General features: G+C 49.2%; 2 protein-coding genes across 3 annotated transcripts; one reads left to right on the forward strand and one right to left on the reverse strand.

Moving 5' to 3' along the window:
- Window positions 1-2,549: 2,549 nt before the first annotated feature.
- Window positions 2,550-7,383, reverse strand: ATP5PD (ATP synthase peripheral stalk subunit d). The gene is made up of 6 exons (XM_006045222.4): window positions 7,228-7,383; window positions 5,687-5,817; window positions 5,317-5,413; window positions 3,824-3,895; window positions 2,900-2,962; window positions 2,550-2,749 (listed from the first exon to the last, which is right to left on the reverse strand). The coding sequence occupies exons 2-6, from the start codon at window positions 5,806-5,808 to the stop codon at window positions 2,618-2,620; spliced, it is 486 nt and encodes a 161-aa protein (XP_006045284.1). The 5' UTR covers window positions 5,809-5,817; window positions 7,228-7,383; the 3' UTR covers window positions 2,550-2,617.
- Window positions 7,384-7,527: 144 nt separating this feature from the next.
- On the forward strand, window positions 7,528-22,154 carry KCTD2 (potassium channel tetramerization domain containing 2). Of its 2 annotated transcripts, none has more exons than XM_044938549.2 (6): window positions 7,528-7,903; window positions 9,575-9,683; window positions 11,834-11,925; window positions 16,556-16,651; window positions 18,037-18,162; window positions 18,386-19,530. In XM_044938549.2, exons 1-6 carry the CDS (start codon window positions 7,562-7,564, stop codon window positions 18,479-18,481), a joined length of 861 nt encoding a protein of 286 aa, XP_044794484.1. In that variant the 5' UTR covers window positions 7,528-7,561; the 3' UTR covers window positions 18,482-19,530. The 2 variants fall into 2 exon arrangements, with proteins under 2 accessions (XP_044794484.1, XP_006045409.2); XM_006045347.3 differs by lacking the exon at window positions 18,386-19,530 and adding an exon at window positions 19,537-22,154 and having other exon boundaries at window positions 7,547-7,903.
- Window positions 22,155-22,459: the final 305 nt, after the last annotated feature.

Genomic DNA, 22,459 nt, shown 5'->3' on the forward strand with positions numbered 1-22,459 from the left:
CAGGTCCACGAAGGATCTTTGCCTGAATAAACTACAGTTGACCCTGGATCAATTTAGGGATTAGGGCTGCCGACCCTCCTCAGTCAAACAATCTTGAGTAACTTTACACTCTGCTCTCTGCACCTGCAGGTTCAACTGACCTCAGATGATGTAGTACTGTAGTATGTACTTAAAAAAAAAAAAAACCACATATAAATGGTCCCAATCAGTTCCAACTTGTGTAAGGGTCAACTGTACTTCATTAGGGATTACAAAATAGCAATTTTCCCAATGTTACTTTTCTTTCCACATTGATTAACTGGAATACTTTGTAAAGGACTTTTGTCATTAACTAGGTCTATTAGTTTATCCTGACTTGTGTTTAAATTAAGACATGATAAATGCATGTTTTTTTCTTCAATGCCAGTTTTTAGAATAAGGAGTTGAAACCCTTGATATAGCCCATCTATCCATTTTTTAACTCTCTCCCTCTCTTTTTTTTTTTTGCCACACCTCGGCTTCCAAGATTTTAGCTCCTGGACCAGGGATTGAACCCTGCTGGGCAGTGAAAGCACTGAATCCTGAGCATTGAACCTCCAAGAAAGGTCCTAACTTTTTAAGGATGAACAGCTTGTACCTGGATTTTGAATTGACCCAGTTAGAAACTTTCCCTTCTAATAGAGGTATTTACTGGTTCGTAATCACCCTAAGTGTGTTTGGTTCTGTGTTTATGCTACTTATGTTTTGCTGATTTCTATCTTTAACTGTTGCCATGTAGGAAGTACATCTCTCTCTCTAGTGATCTTTCAGATCAGCACAATCCTATTTTACTAGTGATAATTTTTCATGTAAAATCAATGCATGCTCAATGCAAAAACTTCAAACAATTCAGGATATAAAACCTCAAGTGCGCCCCCCCCCGCCCCCAACTCCAGCCATGCTTCATAAATGCCTGGGACTGAGATAATGTTAGTTTTTCACTGTCGTTTCTTACTGTAAGTCTTCCAACGCCTTCCCTCAAATGCTAGGGACCCCTCCATTAATTTTTGGTCTTGCCGCAAGGGATCTTAGTTCCCCAACCCGGATCCAACCCACGTTCCCTGCAGTGGAAGTGCGGGGTCTTAACCATGGACAACCAGGGAAATCCCAGGGACTCCCCTCCCATTGTCACAAAAATTTCACAGGCCTTTCATTCATTCTTCCCTTCCTGGTTCTAACCACACTCCACAAGATTCCCTGTTTTCACCTTTCTGCATCCCTAGATCTTCAACTGGATGGCTGGGTGCCAATGCAATGATTCACAGCGGTGGGGAGGGAGCATGTGGTACTTGTTTTGTGCATGAAAGGCCTTCTGTGGAGCTTGACTGCTGAACGTCATGGATCATGACTGAAGCCGCTCTAAGTGGAACACGCCTTGCCTCCCGGTTACATTTTACCTGCAGCCCAGGCCCTGCCCTATAAATGAGGGGTGACGGGGCCCCAGGGTCTATTCAGCTTATGTCCTTTTAGACATTACTTCCTTGAGGGTTATCAGCCACTGTTGATCTCCTCCCATACATCTGCAATCTCTGGCAGAAATGTCACAAAATTGTTGAAATGTGTGTCTTTTCCTCAGTAGGTTTTTTCCAACAGGATTTAAGCCACATCAAGTTGGATGCCTTTGCTTAGATTGCTTTCTTACTGAGAAGCTTCCCAGATTCTCTCATTTCATTCTTATTACAATCCTGATGTTTGCAAATGAGGAAAGGAAAAGTCTGGAGATGGCAGATTAATCTAGAACCAGCAATTAAATGGTCAAGGGCAGGTGTAAGCAGTAGGCATAGCTCCTCTGACTTCAAGGACAACAGAACTTTCCCCACCATCTCATCTTACTTTAAACTGCCTGTATTTCCTGGCATTGCTCAGGCATCCTGCAAGGAATTCTGCTATAATAATAAATAAATCCTGCTATAATAATTGTTTAGTCACTAAGTCATGGTTTTTCCAGTAGTCATGGACGGATGTGAGAATTGGACCATAAGGAAGGCTGAGCGCCGAAGAATGGATGCTTTTGAACTGTGATGCTGGAGGACTCTTGAGAGTCCCTTGGACTGCAAAGAGATCCAACCAGTCCATCCTAAAGGATATCAGTCCAGAATATTTATTGGGAGGATTGATGCTGAAGCTCCAATACTTTGGCCACCTGATGCAAAGAGCCGACTCATGGAAAAGACCCTGATGCTGGGAAAGACTGAAGGCAGGTGGAGAAGCTGGTGGTAGAGGATGAGATGGTTAGATGGCATCATTGATTCAATGAATATGAATTTGAGCAAACTCCCGGAGATAGTGAAAGACGGGGAAACTGGATGTGCTGCAGTCCATGAGGTCGCAGAGGGTCAGACACGACTGAGCTACTCAACAGCAACCACCACAGCCCTGGGCCTCAGTAATTTGCTTCCTACACATCCTCACCATTAGACAACCACACACACCTGTGGGCATACCTTTCCAGTTCAACAAAAGCTCTGCTCCCAGTGAGGTCACCCCAGAGTTTTAATTATCTCAACCACAAAGGAGCAGACACACACAGCACCATGTAATTACTTTTAATGTCCAGAGTTTATAATTCCAGGGCCAGAGCTGTCTCCTGGACTCGAGCCTATAAGGTCTCAATTGGCCTGTGAGGCCAGTAGGGATACTTCTTCTTGTCTAATTTGGTTTCTGGGAAGACTTCATTCAAGTCCTCAATGGTCATCTGATCAAATGGAATTATGTTCCTCATCTTCTCCAGCTGAAAAAAGAGGGGAAATGTGTCAAGATAAAAAGGGTTGCAGAGATACAAAAAAAGAATCCAAGGCAGGTGACTGCTGCTAGGTGAAGGACACGTGGCTGTGAAAGGAGAGAAAACGGATTACAAGCAAAGGCCAAGGCTCATCCTTACCTCTTTCTCATATTCCTGAATCCTGGTCTTTGAGTGAGTCAAAAACTCAGCACAACTTTTCACCTTTAAGAGAAGGGAGAAATTCTGTTTTGAAACCAACTTGTACCTTCCCGACCCCGAGGCTCCCAAGATATGAGGAGTCGCGGACCGCCCCCACTGCTTTCCCACACTCTATGGAGAGGAGGTGGGCTCCTCTGACTACTTGGGGGATTCTGCTTTAGGGGGCAAACTGCAGCTCTCCCCAACACCCACAAAGAAACCCGTTCAGGAGAACCAGCTTAAGGCGGCAGGCCCAGGGTTCTTCAGTGAGTTATTCGCCTAGGCAACCTACAAACACCTGCATCACCCAGGCCTGCCAAATGGCCAGGACAAGCCACTGACCACCCAGTCAGACTTCTCCTTGGTCGAGCCACCTGGGTTCCAACACTGGGCTTTTAGTACTTTAAAGCAAAGGGGTATTTGACTACTCACTACTGTGTATAATTTTCCTGCCCAGTTTCAGCTCCTTGATTGTTTTTAACGGTCATGTTGAGGTATAACTGCCATACAATAAAACGCACATATTTAAAGACTACTACTTGATAGGGGTTGATATACGCATCCACCTGCGGAACCGTCACCACAGTGAAGACCGTATCACCCCCTCCACCCCAGCCCCAGGCAACCACTGATGTGCTGGTCACCAGAGGTTTAGCTGAGTTTGTTTATAGTTTTCCAGCAGTGCAGTCATGCAGTGTGTACTCCTTTGCTGGATTCTTTCACTCACATAATTATCCTAAGGTTCATCCGTATTACTGCATTCATTAACACTTCATCCCTTTTTAGCGATCCTTTAAATTCCCTCTACCTTAACCTTACTAGTAAGACACAGAACTGTCAGGAATTAAGAGAATTTTAGAATAAGTAAGGGCCTCAACTACTTACATCTTCTTTTTCTTCAGCATCCACCTGGGCAGTATATTTATCCTCTGGTATAGGAACCTTCAGGGCATTAAACTACAAACACAGGAATAACAAACTGTTGTTAATATCACCAGGGGTCCCCCCAAAAGGACTCAAAAGCTGCTAATTGTAATGGATCATATAAAAACACATTCTCCATTCCAGGCGGTACAAGCAGGCATCTGGGGCATTCTACTGGAAAGAGTATTAGACTGGCAATGGGAGCTCAAGGTTCTATTGCCTCATCACTAGCTGGAGACCTTGGCCAATTCTCTCATTACAATGAGCTTCAGTTTCTTGACTTGATAAAGTGAGGCAGACTGATGACCTCAAAGAACCCTGCAGTTCTAAAGTAATTCTGATTTCTCTCTTTTTTAAAAATTTTATTTATTTTGGCTGTGCCACACAGCACATAGGATCTTAGTTCCCTGACCACGGATGGTTACCTGTGCCCCTAGCAGTGGAAAAGCGGAGTCCAAACCACTGGACCACCAGGGAAGTCCCCTGATTTCTCTGTGAAAAGAAACCCTAGTGGACAGGTAGCAGAAGTCATGTTTGCATAACAGAGATGGATGAGACCTTCTCCCTAGAAGACGCCTTAGTGTCTTGGCCCTGGCACTGAGCGCTGTTCCTAGCAGAGTGGGCCCTCAGTAACTATTTGCTGAATGAACAAGCAAACCGTGGATGATGAAATTTAACATCAGAATATAGGTGGGCGAGGGCTTCCCTGGTGGTTCAGTAGTAAAGAATCCACCTGGCAATGCAGGGGACACAGGTTCGATCCCTGATCTAGGAAGATCCCACAAGCAGTGGACAACTAAACCCAGGCACCACAACTATCGAGCCTGTGCTCTAGAGCCAGGGAGCCACAGCTACTGAGCATACGTGCTGCAGGTACTGAAGCCCTCACACCCCAGAGCTAGGGAAGCCGCCACAGTAAGAAGCCTGCACACCATAACTAGAGAGCGAACCCCTGCTCACTGCAACCAGAGAAAAGCCCACGCAGCAACAGAGACCCAGCACAGTCAAAAACTAAGCTATAAAAAGAAGAAGAAAAATAGGTGATCGAGAGACCAGAGCTACAAGGGACAATAAAAAGCAGAGGAAAACAGTAAAAGAGTAGGAGAAAATGTCAGCTTGATTTAAAAGAGATAGGTGGGGAGTGCAGAGGAAGCCAGGCAGAAACACCCAACTCAACAGCCCTCTGGCTCTCGGATTAAGACTCTGTTATACCGTTTTCTTAGGTAAGAAACCTGCTGAATGAGGAGGCCCTGAATTCTCCGCACCTACTTACCATTTAAATCTGTCATCACAAGACCTTTGGCCGCACCCATCTCTCCTGAGCCTCCCTTGGGATCTGGGTGTTAACACCACTTCTCTTTCCTCACTGTCATCCCATGTAACTGTCCATGGTCCTGCTCCCCCACCCACAGCCGTGTTAACAAGACCAGAGCTTTAGCTGCCTGAAGGCTCACCTTCTTCTCAAAGTCATCCACCAAGCCAGCCTTTGCCACGTTGGCCCTGTAGTAAGCCCAGTCGATGGCAGGTGGCTTCTCAGGCAGAGTAGCCAACCTGCTCACACAGAAAAGCAAAAGTTAGGACTGTTCCACGAGCAAGAGGAAATTCACAGAGCAATTTCCCTGTTCTTCATTCCTATGGCCTGGACCTATTGCCACACTCTTCCCTAGCAGGGAGATCATAGGAATGCAAAAAAAAAATAATAATAATTCATTAGTATTTAGAAAATGCATGAATTTCTTTCTGCCAGAAGAACATCAGAATTCATATATTTTGTTCCCACATGAAATCACAAGTCCAGAGGCTCCCTCTCAGCAAGGTACTGACCTGGAGGTTAGGGTCTCGTTCCAGGACTTCAAGGAGTTAGCCACGGCCTTCTGGTTTCGAGGGATGATCTCCCCAAAAGCTACCCAGTCAATGGTTTTTAGAGCAAGTTTCCGTCCAGCCATCTTGAGATCCTGGAAAATACAACAGGTCAGATCAAAACAGGGCTCTTGGAGAGAATCCTCTGAAAGGCATCACAGAAGTATTCAAGTTTTAAGAAATAGATCAGCATCATATGAGTGGGTATATCTGTCAACTAAAGGAATTAGGATGACAGTATCAGAAGAGGACACTTTAGTTTTTAAAATTCAAGGTGTACAACCTGGCATATATTCTAGATGGCTATACCCTCTCTTCCCCATCTCCTAATTTATCCTTAGAAGTCCAGTTATCAAAAAAAAGAAAAAATCCAGTTATCCAGTGTTTGCACTCCATGTACCTTTGGAAATATTGCTAGAGCAATATTCATGCATTACATAAACGTTAGTAATTTAAAAACACTTCCACTCAGCCTATATTTTATTCACTGATTCTCCAGTGCACAGAACCTGACACATATTCACATTTCAACAAGGCTTAGTTAAATAGAGCAGACGCTGGACCGAAATTTCCTCACCTGAAAAATGGGGATAATAAGCCCTGTTAGCCAAAAAGAGGCTGTTAAAAATATCAAATATAACTGCGCACACCAATTTGCACTACAAACTTAAGGGGCTCTCTACCCACACCTTATTCATGCCTGATGATCCCCTGCAGTGTTAGCACATACCCTGAGTATACTGGCAATACTCAAAAAAAAAATGTATTCAGTACATAGGTGAATGTGAGAGTACACGGAAAGTGGTCACAACCGTTAAAGATCTTTATAAACTATGGGTGGATCACAAAGGAGATGTGGGCCTTAAAAGAAAGAAGACACATGTCCAACATCTGCCTCTTCCTTTCACTCTCAAGACAGCTTATGTTACCTGGAGTGGAGGTGAGGGGCGGGTGACCTTAAATACACCAGATAGAGTAAGTGCCCTTGCTGAGAGTTTTCCAAGCACAGAAGCTTCGTAAATGGGTTTGTTGTCTTTTATTTACTGCTGAATCCCCAGCGCCTAGAACAGATGCTGAACACAGCAGGTGCTCAGTGAATATTTACTGAATTGGAAAATGAACCCTGCACTAGAGAAGCTCTGAAAGCTCCACACGCTCGAAAGCTGGAACCTTCAGAAGGGAAGCGCACAGCCCTCCAGCCTGCTGGCGTCACCAAGCAGGCTAAAACTACGTCCCGGCAACGTTTCCTCAGCCTCCAAACCGGACTCCTGAAGCCGCCAGGCTGGAGTCAGGCTGGACGAGAGAAAGGTTACTGGAAGCCCTAAAAGTCAAGAGGCCACAAACTGGCCTCTGCGGCCTCGCGCTAGAGGGAGAGGACAGGAAGAGGGCGCAAAAGAGCAGCCGCGCGAAGCAGAGGAGAGACAAGGGTCGAGCGGAGGTATGCAGGAGCAGAGCAGAGAAACCCACTGTGTTCAGGTACGTGAGAGCCCCCCAAGCCCACTCACCTTCACCGACCCCTGGCGGCCCGCAGTCCACAGCAGCAGAGAACGGAAGTGGGTCACCGGAAGCTCTCCCCTCAGCCAACCCCAAACCCAAAGGGGCAGGCCTTGTCTTGCGGTTCAGCGAATAGCGGTGAGGGCTGATTCAGGAAGTTCCGCCTCCGGGGGCGGGCGTAGCGCCTCCACAGCCCGGGGACGCGGACGCTGGTTGGGGGTGCTCCCGTCCCTCTCCCGCGGCCCCACCCCCGCCGATGGGCCGGCCCGGCTCTCCCTGCCGAGAGATGGGCCGGCCCGGCGGCGCGCGGGCAGCAAGCGGCGGCGGCGGCGGCGGCGGCCCAAGATGGCGGAGCTGCAGCTCGACCCGGCCATGGCGGGGCTGGGAGGGGGCGGCGGGAGCGGGCTGGGCGATGGAGGCGGCCCGGGCCGCGGGCCCCCCAGCCCTCGCCCCGCTGGCCCCACGCCCCGCGGGCACGGCCGCCCGCCCCCCGCCGCCGCCGCGCAGCCGCTGGAGCCGGGTCCCGGGCCGCCGGAGCGGACAGGGGGCGGTGGCGCGGCCCGCTGGGTCCGGCTGAACGTGGGCGGCACCTACTTCGTGACCACCAGGCAGACCCTAGGCCGGGAGCCCAAGTCTTTTCTCTGCCGCCTCTGCTGCCAGGAGGACCCGGAGCTGGACTCGGACAAGGTGCGCCCCGCCCTCGGGCGCGCCCCCGGCCTTCGGACCCCCTCGTTCCTCCCAGGCTGGTCCCCGGATTTCCTGCGACGCGCTTCTCTCCGGAGGGCACCTGGGGCCGGGACCCCCTCCTCCTCGTCTTTCCCAGCCAGCCAGCCCTGGGGGCTTTTCTGCCCCCGCCCCAGACGCACGCAGACTTTCTCTCTGACCGCACCCTTCGTTCTCAGCGGCTGCTTCCCCGCGCTGTGCCTACCCTCACCCGCGAGCGTCCGCTCCACACCCCTTCTCCCCTTCCTCTCTGCACCTCATCCCAGCCCCTCAGGTCTGCTTGAGTTTTCCCCTGACTTCCTCGTTTCCCTGGTTCCTCGTCAAGACCCTCGTTGCCTGTGGCAGACGCATCCAGAATTGGGTCAGGGCGAGCTAAGGCATCCAGGTAGCTAGCTTTCTGAGACTTCCGCTCGGACCCCTCTGCCAAGTTGGGTGAAAGCCTGGGTGTGATGATGGCTTCGACAGTTGCAGGAAGCGCTTGTCATGATCCCACACTTCTTTGCTGCGGTCCTGGTCTCTGGGCTCGTATCTGGTAACTGTCACTGTTTTAGGTCCCGGTTTGAGCTCAGATACATTCCTAGGAAAGAGGTTGTCCTTTGCCAATGCAAACCTAAGCTGAAGGATTAAGACCAGGGAAAATGAAACCCAAAGAGTACCGTTGGGCAAGATGCATGGCTGCTAACCAAAGAGTTGAGAGGTGACAAGACACTTAACCCATTTTCAGTTTGAGCTGTTTGGTTTTTTTTAACTTTACACGTTCATCTTTTAATTTCTGACTTAAAAGCATTGACTGTTGCCTGCATCGCCTGTATCCCATGTAGCACTTAGCTGTTCCCTTGCAGCAGAGTAAGGGTTAAGTAAACATTGGTTAGTTTCTTTTATTCATCTGCTACCTCTCCTGTAATCTCAGATTGAAGGCAAACTGTCCTGCCCTAACTTAAGGAGTTTTCCAAAACCTTGCTTATTATAAAGGAACGATTTTATCTGTCCTGAATCTTCTTTGTTGCAGTAGAAGCCAGTTTCTTCTTGTTCCCTTTACTGTAAAGATGAGTAGGATTAAAATTGCTCAGAGCCAAGTCCCGGTCATGCCAAGCTTCCTCTGGGCACAGATCTGGAGTGTGTGAGTTACAACTGCCAACGCAGACTCCCACTGCCGTTGGCCCTCAGCTCAGGAGCACTGCCAAATAAACAGAGGTTTTCTTAGAATTAGGAATGTGATTCAGGGACAATAGAGAAGTCAGAATGTCTGTCTCAAGCAGAAATTTAGATCACGCAGCTATGGCATTTTCTTCCTCTGTTTCTTTATAACAAGTATCCCACAGGAAGAATGTTGGTAATTGTATCTACGCTTGATCTTACCCAAAAGGCTGAGAAGAGACTGGTAATCGTGTCTGAGTAAAAATTTTAGAAGTTCAAGTCAATGCCTAGATAATGAATATGACTATACATCTGCAACACCCTCCCAGAAATGATCTTGAAGTACAAAACCCCTAAAGCTAGCCTTCTTGCCAGTAGTTAGTGATAAACACCTAATCGAACTTGCCCTCTCACTTGTGAATTGTGACAGACAGGTGGAGACCCTGCCCTAACTTAGTATGAAAGCTCCACAGTGATACCCTTGTGTTTGGTTGGCAGGACGAGACGGGGGCCTATCTGATTGACAGGGACCCTACCTACTTTGGTCCAATCCTAAACTACCTCCGCCACGGGAAGCTCATCATTACAAAGGAGTTGGCAGAAGAAGGTAAGGACACTGTTTGTGCTGGGCATCTTCAAAATTCAGGTCAAATCTTTAAAGCTGTTTAATAGATTGGAATGTATTTTTCACAGGTTTTTTTTCTGGTGGCGGGAGGGCTATGCTGTGTGACATGTGGGATCTTGGTTCCCTTACTAGGGATCGAACCTGTGCCCTCTGCATTGGGAGCTTGGAGTCTTAGCCACTGGACCACCAGGGAAGTCCTGATATTTGAATTTTGAGATTTTTAGCAGGCTCAGGTGCACAGGAAACAAAGCTTTTAAAACATAAGCAGGGAGTCTCCAGTCACCTCCTCTAGTCTGAGAGGGTCTTGGAGGAGCCCCATTGTTCTCATCCTCCTTTGGGAGAAGGAAGAGACACAGCTCAGCTTTGGAGGTAGAGTTTTCTCTGGACCTGCAAAATTATCAGGACCTCTTTTTACATTGACTTATTACTAGCAGTGAATATCCACAGCCCGAAACAGCAAATCTCTGACATTTAGGTATTTATTCTTTCAATTTTAGTTTGAACTTGCAGCAGTAAAAAAAAAAAGAAGAAGAAATAATAATGAAGGCTTGGCCTCATTTCTTTAAGACTGGTCTCATGCTTCCTTGTAGATTTGTGCATCTGACCTAATTCATTCTCCAGCCCATTGTCAGGGGCATCATTAGTTGACTCATCCTTTTGGTTTGTAGGGCACTTGAACTATAAGTGGGTCTAGACGTCTTTCTAAAAGGCTATCTTCGTCTCACTGAGACATTCAGTTGAAGATGGGAGCCTGTCCCTTGATGCAGGGCACCCTGACCTGGGAGCATTCTCCGCATAAGAAAGCTGAAATGGCCGTGCTCGCTAATGAAATGGCTGAAGAACACTGCTGTTACAACCAGTCAAAAGAGGACTCGGTCTCCCTTTTTATTTTTAATGCCCCCCCCCTTTTTTCTTAACATTTCAAATGCATACAAAGTAACTGGAATGGTACAATAAATTCCGTGCACCCACCATCCACAGCAATTACCAGCTCATGGGTAGTCTTTGTTTCTTCAAAAGAAGAATCTTAAGCATCTTTTCTAATGCCTTAAAAAAAATGATTTTGAAGGGCAAGAATAGTACAAAGAACTCCCTTTATCCAGATTCACCAAAATCAACAATTTGGGTTATATTTGCATTATCATTCATTCATCTCTCTCCTTCTCCTCCCCCCTCCTTCCTCTCCCCTTTCCACAGTTTTATTTCTGAACTTCTTGAGTCTAGATTACAGACTTGACCCCTTAGTGCTTCACAGTCTTTCTCAAGAGCAAGGACATTCTCTCACGTAACCACCATATAGTTATCAAATTCAGGACTTTAACTATAGCTTACATTCTAATTTTGTCAATTGTTTCAACAAAAGTCTTTATAGCAACTTTTTTTCCTGGACCAGGATCACACATCCCATTTAGTTGTCCTGTCCCAGGTCTTTGATTTTGTTAAGCATGCGATTTTTTTTTTTTTTTTTTTTTTGGACATGCCACACAGCTTGCAGTATCTTAGTTCCCTGACCAGAGATTGAACCTGGGCCCTTGGCCATGAAAGCACCGAATCCTAACGACTGGACTTCCAGGGAAGTCCTGTGCATAGGATTCTTTCATTGACTGCTTTTTACATTGTTCAGATAATAAGCATCTTGTTAAATTTGGCCCACAAAATTTTTTTTTTCTTTTTAAAAAATTTTATTTATTTTAAATTGAAGGATAATTGCTTTACTGGTCCACATAAATTTACACTTAAACAGAGAGACATTGGTCACTTTTAGGACAAACTGGGTAGAAATTGCAAGCTCAGGAGTTATCCAGCAGGACTAGCTCCAGGAACTGAGTGACATATGGTTAAGGCGTCCTGCAGCTGATGGGCAGGAGCAGGAAGAGCCAGGGAAGGTGGCAGGTGGGAAACTGCAGGGGCGAAACAGTAGACGGAGCAGACCCTTGCGCCCGCCTCGCTGACGTTGGGGAAAAGGTCACAGACACCCAGCAAACAGCAAAGGCGCGTTCCCGAGGCTGCAGGAGGGAGACTAGACTTGCAGTGAAAGATGCAGTTCTTAGCAAGCACGTGTTCTCCAGCCTCTTTCTGCTGTTTTCTGGGGACTTCACACACCTCTGACCACAGGTCGGTCTTCCTTCTAGGCGTGCTGGAGGAAGCGGAGTTTTACAACATTGCATCTCTTGTGCGACTGGTTAAGGAAAGAATACGGGACAACGAGAACAGAACTTCACAGGTAATGGGTTTTGAGCTCTTAAGGGGAAAATGTCCCATGTGTCAGTCTTTGTCCCCATGTCTGGGGTGATCAGAAATGGACAGTGTACCGTTTGAGAGCCCTGCGTCTCCCCTGTGAGCCGGAGGTCTCCGTGTGGCATACAGTCCATCTGCCAGACAGGCAGCACATATTCCGCCAGACTTGTTCAGAACAGGGAAACAGAGGCGAAATCACAAAGAGAACGAAACAGGCCTGTGTCCCCTTAGAAGAACGGGAAATAGTGGCTGTTTGCCATCTGGCAGTGGGAGGAGTTGCCGTACTTGAGGTTCAAAGCCTGTTCTCTCCAGCAGAGCATCTGCCTCCCTCCGTGTCCACGTGGGGGCCGAGCGAGGCCTTGCGTCTACCTGTTTACCTGGTAGGTAAACTTGCTTCTCTGTGAGGACCAGCCTTCAGCCTATGACCGTGTCAACAGCCAGCTGCTAACACACACTGGCATGGCATAGACTTCACACATGGCTTGTGAATCACGCTTCTAAGAAAGTAATATCAAGCTTCTCTTCCTTTTAGGAAGTCTGGATTTTCTTAGTAGATTTGGTGACAAAAATCCAACCGAATTTGCTGTGTAGTTAGAGCAAGGAAGGCAGTGGGGCACACTTAGCTCGTTTCGTGGCACATCACCCATCATCAGTCTCAAGCAATAACTTCTGTTAGGCCCTGGGGACCCCGACTGATAGGAGAGCCATGCCCTCAAGAAGCTTAAAGTCTAGCAGGAAAAACAGGCCGCTATTTTAAGAGGGTTTAACTGCACTAATGGGACAGATTCCAACTCTAGCATGACTTGTCTCCTCTCCCATCAGATACTGGTGATGGTTGCTTTCTTGAGATCTATCGCAATCAGATCAGATCAGATCAGTCACTCAGTCGTGTCCGACTCTTTGCGACCCCATGAATCGCAGCACGCCAGGCCTCCCTGTCCATCACCAACTCCCAGAGTTCACTCAGACTCACGTCCACCGAGTCAGTGATGCCATCCAGCCATCTGATCCTCTGTCGTCCCCTTCTCCTCCTGCCCCCAATCCCTCCCAGCATCAGAGTCTTTTCCAATGAATCAACTCTTCGCATGAGGTGGCCAAAGTACTGGAGTTTCAGCTTTAGCATCATTCCTTCCAAAGAAATCCCAGGGCTGATCTCCTTCAGAATGGACTGGTTGGATCTCCTTGCAGTCCAAGGGACTCTCAAGAGTCTTCTCCAACACCACAGTTCAAAAGCATCAATTCTTTGGCACTCAGCCTTCTTCACAGTCCAACTCTCACATCCATACATGACCACAGGAAAAACCATAGCCTTGACTAGACGAACCTTTGTTGGCAAAGTAATGTCTCTGCTTTTGAATATGCTATCTAGGTTGGTCATAACTTTCCTTCCAAGGAGTATACAGAATTTCAAAAGTAGAAAACTTGTTCCTTGCATGTTCTGTGTTAGACTTCATGAATCAATTTTTTTTGTGGCTCTGAATGGAATTATCTGGATGAACACCTGACCCCTATGATAATGAAGTCTGTTCTCCGTTTTATCTCCAGCACTTTGCAAAGGTGGAAAGGAGGCCTAATCATTTAGTTCTTCTCCATCAGGCCAGTGGCTGAAAGGCTTTTTTTTTTTGGTGCTGAAACCTGGGATGAAAGGCTCCTTTTTAATGTTCAGAGATGAGCTCATAGTTGGTTTGCAGGCTACCATGTGAAATATGATCTAGCGTCACCAATCTGTTTGGCCGTCTCCCGGTGTATTTATGTGGCTTCTTTCATTCTGACAGATATGTGATAGCTTAGACATTCTGTGAATCTCATCCATCCTGTTTTTCACATTAAACAAAAAAACCAAACCTTTGATTGCTTAATGTAAGTTTTAATGGTACCATCAAGTATAGAATTTGAAACCATTCACATCGTGGCACCTGAACACTCTCAGTTCTTCGCCGTCAGTGAATTCCTTGAGAGTGCTGTGAGGTTTTTATTTGATGACAGTAATTAGTTTTTTCGATTTTGAGGCTCATGGATTTATACCTAGCTGGAAGCTTTTTTATTCTAGGAATGTCAAGACCCTTTTGATGTTAACTGATCTTTGCACCTGTCCCCTTTATTTAGTGGGACTCTGGGTGGGCAGTGGGTTTGATGTCGTTCAAAGACGTCCCCTTTTACATTTGTCCACGTCACCTTAAGGCTGCGTGTGGGTTTCTGTGGCTGTCTCCTCAAGTTCGGTATCTCCTTCACCTTGTCTTTGTTGAAAGAAGACGCGCCTGGCAGGCAGTCGTGTAAAGCCCGGGATGTAGAGGGCCTCCCCCACTTTTTCTCAGTGGCCTGGCTTCTCTTCAGTGGCTGCCACCATCCTGTTACTCCGCTATCCCCGGAAGCGTTTTTTGTTGTGAGATGGATCTTGGTGCATTTGAGAGTGATGATGGTTTACTTGGGAAGAGGAGAGTAAAGAAGAGGCAGTACGGTCATCTCAGGTAACTGGGACTTGGACAGTGCGACCACTGTCGGGTCTTCGTGATGCTGTGCATCTTACAGTGTGAAACGCCTGGTCGTTCCTGCACCGCGCAGCTGCTGCTGCTGCTGCTGAGTCGCATCAGTCGTGTCCGACTCTGCGCGACCCCACTGCGCAGCTGGGCGACTGAAGCTGCCACAAGATTTGTCCTATATTTTATATGGAAGGAATTTTCTTTTTTTTCATCTTAGCACCTTATTGAATGGAACCTCGTTCAGAAGGACAAAGTATACAAGAAAGACTGTAGTGTTGTCAGGCAGATGTGGGCAGATGTGGGCTCATATCCCAGCTCTACCTCTAGTCCACTTTAGTCACCACACTGCTTGGGCAAGATATTGTGCCCTGAACACCAGTGTCCTCCGTCTAGAAAGAAGCCAACGCCTGCCTTCCAGGACTGCAGTGAAGACTAGAAGAGAAGGGTACAGCACTTGGGGCCTGTAGCCCATGGTACTTAGTAGCTACTTTTGTTCATCGACTATTTCCCAAATTGTTCTGATTTTCCAGACAGCTGAAGCCAACTCGTCATTTTTTAAAATGGGCTAAGTTTTCATCATTCTTAAGAAAATGGTCCAGATTGTCTTAAAATCCGATAGAAGGTAACTGACCCTCGCTCCATGACTGGGCGTTGTTGTTCTGAACCTGGGCTGCTGTTTGGTTCTCTCGCCCTCTCAGATGGGCAGTAAGTGTGCAGCTTTGGACCCAACACCGATGGTCCCTGACTGCTAAATACGAGTCCTGTGTGCCTGGAATTGTCCTGTGAACAGGAACACATCTGGAGAGCCTGCTTCCCTGCAGCTACCTTAGCCGTCTCACAACCGGCTTCTCGTTCCCTGTGGGCGAGATCACAAGTGTTGACGTAGGTCAAGCGTGGGGGCCTTCGTGCTGTGGCTCTGGGGTATCCATCTCAGTTGCTCAGCCTTTTGGCTTCCTGATCTAGCTTATGTTTTAGAGACGTGAGTCTGGCCAGCACATGACCTTTCTCATCTTTGACACCCTCCAGGTGATCAACAGTTCGGTTCTGTCCTGACACCGACCACCCAGAGTCAGTGTCAGACTCCTGGGGCACGGATGCTAGTTGGGATCTGGGTTCCCACAATGCCTTCTTCATGTTCAGTAATTCACTAGAATAATTGGTGCAACTCGGGAAATGCTATACTTACTATAGTTTATTATGAAGGATATAAATGAACAGCCAGATGCAGAGATTCATGGGGTGAAGGCCTAAAGGGTCCTCTATCCCTGTGTGGTCCCCAGCATCCATTACCCCCCACCAAGCGCATGGATGTGTTTGCCAACTTGGAAGCTCCCGGAACCCCATCATTTAGGGGTTCTTCAGGATGGTTCATTTGGTAGGAAAGGTGGTCTGTATCATTGGCCTTTGGTGATTGAACTCAATCTCTGGTCTCTCCTCCTTCCCCCATGGTCAGGGGGTGGGGCCACAAGTTCTAACCCTCTAACCCGCTGGGTCTTTCTGTGACCAGCTGATTAGCATACAGAAGACACTGTTGCAGCTCTGGAGTTGAAGTAGTTTTTCGGAGGTCTGTGCCAGGAACCACCGACAAAGGCCAAGTATGTGTTTTGTATTATACGCTTGTCTGTCACAGGAATGTGACCGTGTGGCACTGAAACAGTTTCAGGTAGCTTCAGCAGCGGGTAAAACAGCCTGAACATTTGTACACTGTCGAGTCCCTGTTTAATGAAGTGTTTCCATATAAGATATCATTCTCAGCACGTGTATCAGCTATAAAGACTGAAGAAGAAAATGTGACCTTTTTGTCCTGAGTAATTTTACTCTGTTTTCTCCTTTGGAAATAGATGAAGTCATAAGTTTATCAGCGTGGTCGCTCACATAATTCATACTTCTGAAGTTCAAGATTATTTTGTTTTATTCATGTTCTTGGACCCTGTATTTTCTTTCTTTCTTTCTTTGGATAAGTTTTTATTGAGAAACTACAGAGTGACTTGAAAGGGGGTAGTGGGTGGCTGCCAAGAAAAAAATTCCAAGCACACGCCTTTCCAGTCTTTATTCTTCTGAAGAGCTTCACCAGGGCAGCTGCAAACTGTTGTGTCCTTGAAACTGTTGCTCAGAGCCTGCGTGTGGTTGTCACAGGGCCCCGTGAAGCACGTGTACCGAGTCCTGCAGTGCCAAGAGGAGGAGCTCACGCAGATGGTATCCACTATGTCCGATGGTTGGAAATTCGAACAGGTAATGTTTCTTGGGGCTTCCCTGGTGGCTCAGTAGTGAAGAATCCACCTGCCAATGCAGGAGACATAGATCCCTGGGTTGGGAAGATCCCCTAGAGAAGAGAATGGCAACCCACTCAAGTATTCTTGCCTGGAGAATCCCATGGACAGAAGAGCCTGGTGTGTGACAGTCCATGGGGTCGTAAAAGAGTCAGACACGACTTAGCAACTAAACAACAATGTTTCATAAGGTGTATCTCAGCCTAGGAGCCCACACTCTGTCACCATCTGTAGCCAGTTAATCACCCTAGGAGTCGGGTAGGGCTAGGGGAAAAGAGCCCTTCAGTGTGGACTCTGCATGATAGGATGTGATGAGCTGGGTGAAACTGAGAATGGTGTCATGTCTCCAGGCTTCGTATCAGAACTTCTGCGTGATTCTGCCCAGAGGGAGCCAGCCAGCTTCTTTAGGCTTGAAAGTGCCTCTTTGGGATTTTCCCCTTCAGGGATTCCTTTCAAAAGTGCTTTGTTGACACATCCTAGAATAAGTAGCTGAAGAAGACCAGGGTTTAACAGTGACCCTCCCTGTTCACACGGCGTGGTGAGCAGGCATGGCATGAAGGGCTCAGACGAGCTGGAGCCTGGCGAGGTCCTTCCTGGTCAGCCTGTGGATTTCTGTTCTTTAGCTTTGTGCTCACCACCACAGCATCGAAACAAAGCATCTGAGATCCAGGATTTTACGGTTTTCTTCCATTAGATGGCAGAGTTGTTCATCTATTGTCTTCAAAACACATAGGGAGGCTGAGCATGACTCGAACGACAGTATTATAAATTCAATGAATCATGCTTATTTCTACATAGAGTTTAAGAGGTCAGCTGAACTGTAACCATATAGTTACCTTAAAGGGCAGTTACTGGGTTAACAGTATTACATGGTAGACCAAACACAGGCTTCTCTGTCTTCAGCACCAGTACTGGGTGACTCCTCACAGTCGTCTCCACGGCAGGATCAACTCTGTGTGCGCCTCATTCTTGTCCAGCTGTGGGTTGCAAAATGTCATACTTCCACTTCAGAAGTATTTTTTCCCTGGTATAAAATTTTAAAGACAAAGTTGTTTGTTTTTTTAAGAATTAGTGGTTTTTTTGTTTGGTCGGTTGGTTGATTTTGTGGCTGTGCTGCATGGCTTAGTTCCCAGCCAGGAATGGAAGCCAGGCCACAGCAGGAAACCCTTGTCAGTGATGCTCGGGTGAATAACTGGGATCCATGTATCCCCTGGGGCCTTGATAGTCCCAGCGAATTCTTTGTCCTTTGAGAAGCAAAACAAAGCTCAGTCAGGAAGAGGGTTTGATTCACGTGGCAAATATTTTAAGATCCCTGTTCGTATGTTGACCGTGTTCTTTTTTGATCAGCTAATAAGCATCGGATCTTCCTATAACTATGGGAACGAGGATCAGGCAGAGTTCCTCTGTGTTGTCTCCAGAGAACTAAATAATTCTACCAACGGCATTGTCATCGAGCCGAGCGAGAAGGCGAAGGTGAGCCGCCCTGCCCGGCGTTTGTCCCTGACTGTACTCCCAGCCCCTGCTCGGCCCGCCTGAACTGCTGCTCTCTGATTCTTCCCTTCCTTCTCAAGCCAGCTTTGCATTTCCCCTTCATTTTGGCCCTTTGACTAATGTCATTTAAACCAGGATTTTTGAAGCAGTGACATAGGCTTTTAGTTTAGGACACATGAAATAAAGTAGGGTAGTCTTTTCCCAGGCTCTGCAAATCGGTGAAAAAGAAAAGCTAATGGCCACTGATTCCTATAAGGTGAGAATTCTGAAACTCAGAGTTGGAAGTATTCTGCCTTTATAGTTTGAAATTGTTCTGTCTCTCTCAAGAGAAAAGGTGTTGGGTTACCTCTGTGACACCCCCTGCACCCCAGCTCCCTGAGGTTACTGGGAGCGTGTGGCACACTGTTCTGTCCTTCCTCCACTGTGCCCCTCACACACACCCACAGTGCTTCTCGGCCATCAGTGTGTGCTGAGCCTGGCCTGTGTCCTGCTCAGGGCAGGTTGTCCTCCTCCATGTGAGGTGATCCTTCACCGTGTGTGGTGGTCCTCCTCGGTGTGAGGTGCTCCTCCTCCGTGTGAGGTGCTCCTCCTCCGTGTGAGGTGATCCTCCTCCGTGTGAGGTGATCCTCCGCCTGCGGTGAGCTGAATGTGTCCTTCCGCTCAGGGGACGTGGTCCTCCTCCCTGTGCGGTGAGCTCGACTGTGTCCTTCCGCTCAGGGGAGGTGGTCCTCCTCCCTGTGCAGTGGGCCTCCACCACATGTGGTGAGCTAGCCTGTGTCCCTCCGCTCAGGGGAGGTGATCCTCCTCCACATGGGGTGATCCTCCTCCGCGTGCAGTGGTCCTCCTCCCTGTGCGGTGATTCTCCACCAAGTGTAGTGAGCTGGCCTTGTCCCTGCGCTCAGGGGAGATGGTCCTCCTCCGCTCAGGGGAGATGGTCCTCCTCCGTGTGCAGTGGTCTTTCTCCGCGTGAGGTGGTCCTCCGCGTGCTGTGGTCCTCCGCGTGCTGTGGTCCCCCACCACGTGTAGTGAGCTGGCCTGTGTCCCTCCGCTCAGGGGAGGTGATCCTCCTCCGCCTGCGGTAGTCCTCCACCACGTGTGGTGAGCTGGCTGTGTCCTTCCGCTCGGGGGAGGTGGCCCCGCAGCACACAAGCCCTGCCCCAGCGTCTTCACACTGCAGTGCTTCAGGGGTGCTGCCTCGCTTCCCGGGGTAACGGGTCGTCCTGCTGCTGCTCCACCGGGTCCAGTGAGAAGCGACTCTGGTCTCTTTCTCTTCCCTCAGTGGGCTGGGAAGCCACCCCACCTAAAAGCAGTGCACACCTAGAGTCCAAGCCTGTCTCCCCCGCCTTGCCCTTCCAGATTCTTCAGGAGAGAGGGTCTCGGATGTAAACTCCCGAGTCCTCAGTGACGAGCGCGCCCAGCCAAGCACGTCTGTGAAGTTCAGTTTCGCTCCTGTACAGTAACCGAGCTACTGCCAAGCCAAGCCACGCCTGGCCCCCAGTGGAGAAGAGTTCTGGTCAAAACCAAAGGAGCCCCACCCCCATCCACAGGAACCCGAAGACGGATGCCACTTTCAGCTGCACAATGCCTTCTCAGAAACCTGCTTTTCTTTTCTTAGCCGGTGTTGTAACAAACCTCTCCAAGAGCACTGGGCTGGGTTCCCAGGTGGAGCTTGTCTCGGGATGGGGCGGGGAGGAGGAAGCCCTAGGTCCTTGCAGATGCTGTACTCCTGGAAGCTGGAGCGCACGCAAGAGGGTTGTCCTGAGCTGTGCCACGTTTTCACCTGAGTGTGCCCTGTTGGACACGGGCAGCCGCTTCATCACGCCACCTTTCTCTCCCACACACCCCAGACTACCGCAGCAGACGCAGAGGAGTCTGGTTTAGGCTGTTGAATTGAGGTTTCGGTGAGGGATAGAGTCGCCAGAGCACCCCCACATTCCTATGAACAAAGCCTCTTTGAGGATGGGAGGGTGTCGCAGCTCTGGATTCAGGCCACCAGCTGCCCCATGTTCGGCTTGCCTCATTTCTCTCCAGCAGCTGGCACCCCACCCCCCGCCCCACATAGCTCACCACCTCCCCAAGAAGAGGTTCAAGGCGGGCCGTATCCTACGCGGAGTCAGACAGACAGACTCAGGGGCCCTGTAGGTAGCTGGTGTAACTGCTTCTGCAGCCTTTGCCTGCCCTCCGTTGGCCCGTCTTCCTTGCCTGACTTTGCAAACTGGGGCCAAGGATAAAGGGATTTTGGACCCTCTGATGCCTTGGGGTGGAGACAGCCGTTTTCTCTCAAAGTTGCCAAACGTAGTCTGTAGTATCAAAAGTGGCGTGTTTTTGTGGTCGTCTCTTAGAAATGCCTTGATCGAAAGTGCGATACTTGTGTCTCTTCTTGGTTTCTGACCTTGGCAGTGGTCGTGAGCCCCTGCCATCCGCTGTAGTGTATGTGCATTTGCCGGACGGGCCCAGGACCCCCTCATCTGACCTGGCCCTCACCGCCACTTCCTTCTGTGGGGGCCGAGGGGTCGAAGATCCAGCGTTGTTTGACTCAGGAGCCAAGCCTCAGAGCTCGTAACTGGATTGCTGTCTGAGCTTCCAAGTCTTGGTGAGCAGTCATGGAGCTCAAAGGGGCCAGAGAACCCTGGCTTTTCCCTGGGTGACTTTCCTAGTATGGCAGGTGGTCCAGAGAAGGGGAGGTGCCTGTGGGGAGCGCTTTGTTCATAAAAGATTCCTCAAGCCCGTGGCTCCTTCTAAGCTGAGGTTCCCTTTGCCCCCCAGCTCAGCTGCTCACCGCATGGCTCTGGGGTCAGGGTTTCTTTAAAGTGACTATCGACTGTGCCAAGTGTCTTTTGAGCCTGTGACCGGCCCCTGCCCAGACAGGAACCTCATGTTGCCCTCACACGTCTGTGTGTAGAGTAGGGGAGAAGTGTGTCCGGGGTGCCTGCTGACACGCCGTGTCTACACCCCAGCGTGAACGGTGCATGTCGGCACCACGGACGTCTGGCCCGTGCCCAGGATTCTTACAGCTGTAAAATGTTAGAGGAACTGCTACCAACAATAAACAGTTACCCCTGCAGAATGGTTGCAGGTGTCCATCCTGACGTCTTTCACGGGGGAAAAAAAATTGAACATGTCAAGGAAAAGCTGCCGTCAACCAGAGGATGGTGGGTGAGGAGCTCTGGTCAATGGGAATTAGCACCGTCAGACTGAAAGGAGGCAAGCCTTGGCGTCTAGGGCCTCAAGCCCAAGCAGACCTGCTTGCCTGGGGCTCGTCTGAAAACCAGCCTCTGGTCCCAAGCCAGCAAGCAGGAGCGAGGAGGCTGGAGGGCAGAGGGGGCCAGCCCCTCTGGACACGTCTTTCTCATCAAGCTTCTCACGGGTCTGCTGTGGAGTCTGCGAAGACTGGCGCGCCCCTCGCTGAGCGCTTGGAGGGACCAGCGGGCCGCCTTTCCCCAGGTTCCCTCCCCCGGCCACCCAGCGGCAGTCTCAGTTGTTTCAGCGTTCCCGGAATCTGAGAGGGATTGTTTCTTAAGGTTTCTGGGAAAGTATTTTACCCAAGCCCTTCGTGAACCAAGTTGGTATTTTTTTCCTGAAAGCCAGCTCCCTCGGGGAGACCCCGGCTGACCGCTCCAGAGAGAGGCCCGGCCATTGGCTGGGGGGTCACGTGAGCAGTGCCCCACACGCTCCTGCTGCCCAGGGCCACCACGTGGGCGACACCGGCCAGCAGGGCCCAGCCTCCTCTGGAGTGGCTTCGTTTATGCACGGTTCTAACTGATCTCAGGGGTGTCTGTGAGGCATAGAGGAGGAGGAGACATGCTGAGGGGAAGGGCTGAGAAGTCACCCACACCCTCCAGGATGGCCTTAGAGCCAGGCCTTAGGGACCATGCCTGTCACTTGTGGGCACCCTTTGGTGCCGTTTGTGTCTTTGAATAAAGTCTGAAATGCTGTGACCCTTCCCCCCCTTGTCAATAAAGACGTGAAACAGACTTCTGAATCTTGAAACCTCTGGTGTGTGGTTCCCAATACTCAGAGCTCCTGGAGTCCTGTCACTCAACCTTGATGGTTCTCACACTGTCCTCAGGAGATGAATGTAACTGCACCCTTTTCTAGCAGAGCTTCTTACAGAGTCCTCCTTTCTCCTGCTGCGAAGACTGCCTGTGGGGCCGGGGAGGAGGGAAGGGGCTGGACCTTCTTTCTCCTGGCTTTCATTCCACTGCATCTGAAAGGACCAGAGAGTGCCAAGGGACAGAAGGTGGGACAGATGGGCTTCCTGCAGGAGAGCAGGAAGGAG

The sequence above is a fragment of the Bubalus bubalis genome, chromosome 3 (assembly GCF_019923935.1).
Source record: "Bubalus bubalis isolate 160015118507 breed Murrah chromosome 3, NDDB_SH_1, whole genome shotgun sequence".
NCBI classification, from domain to species: domain Eukaryota; kingdom Metazoa; phylum Chordata; class Mammalia; order Artiodactyla; family Bovidae; genus Bubalus; species Bubalus bubalis.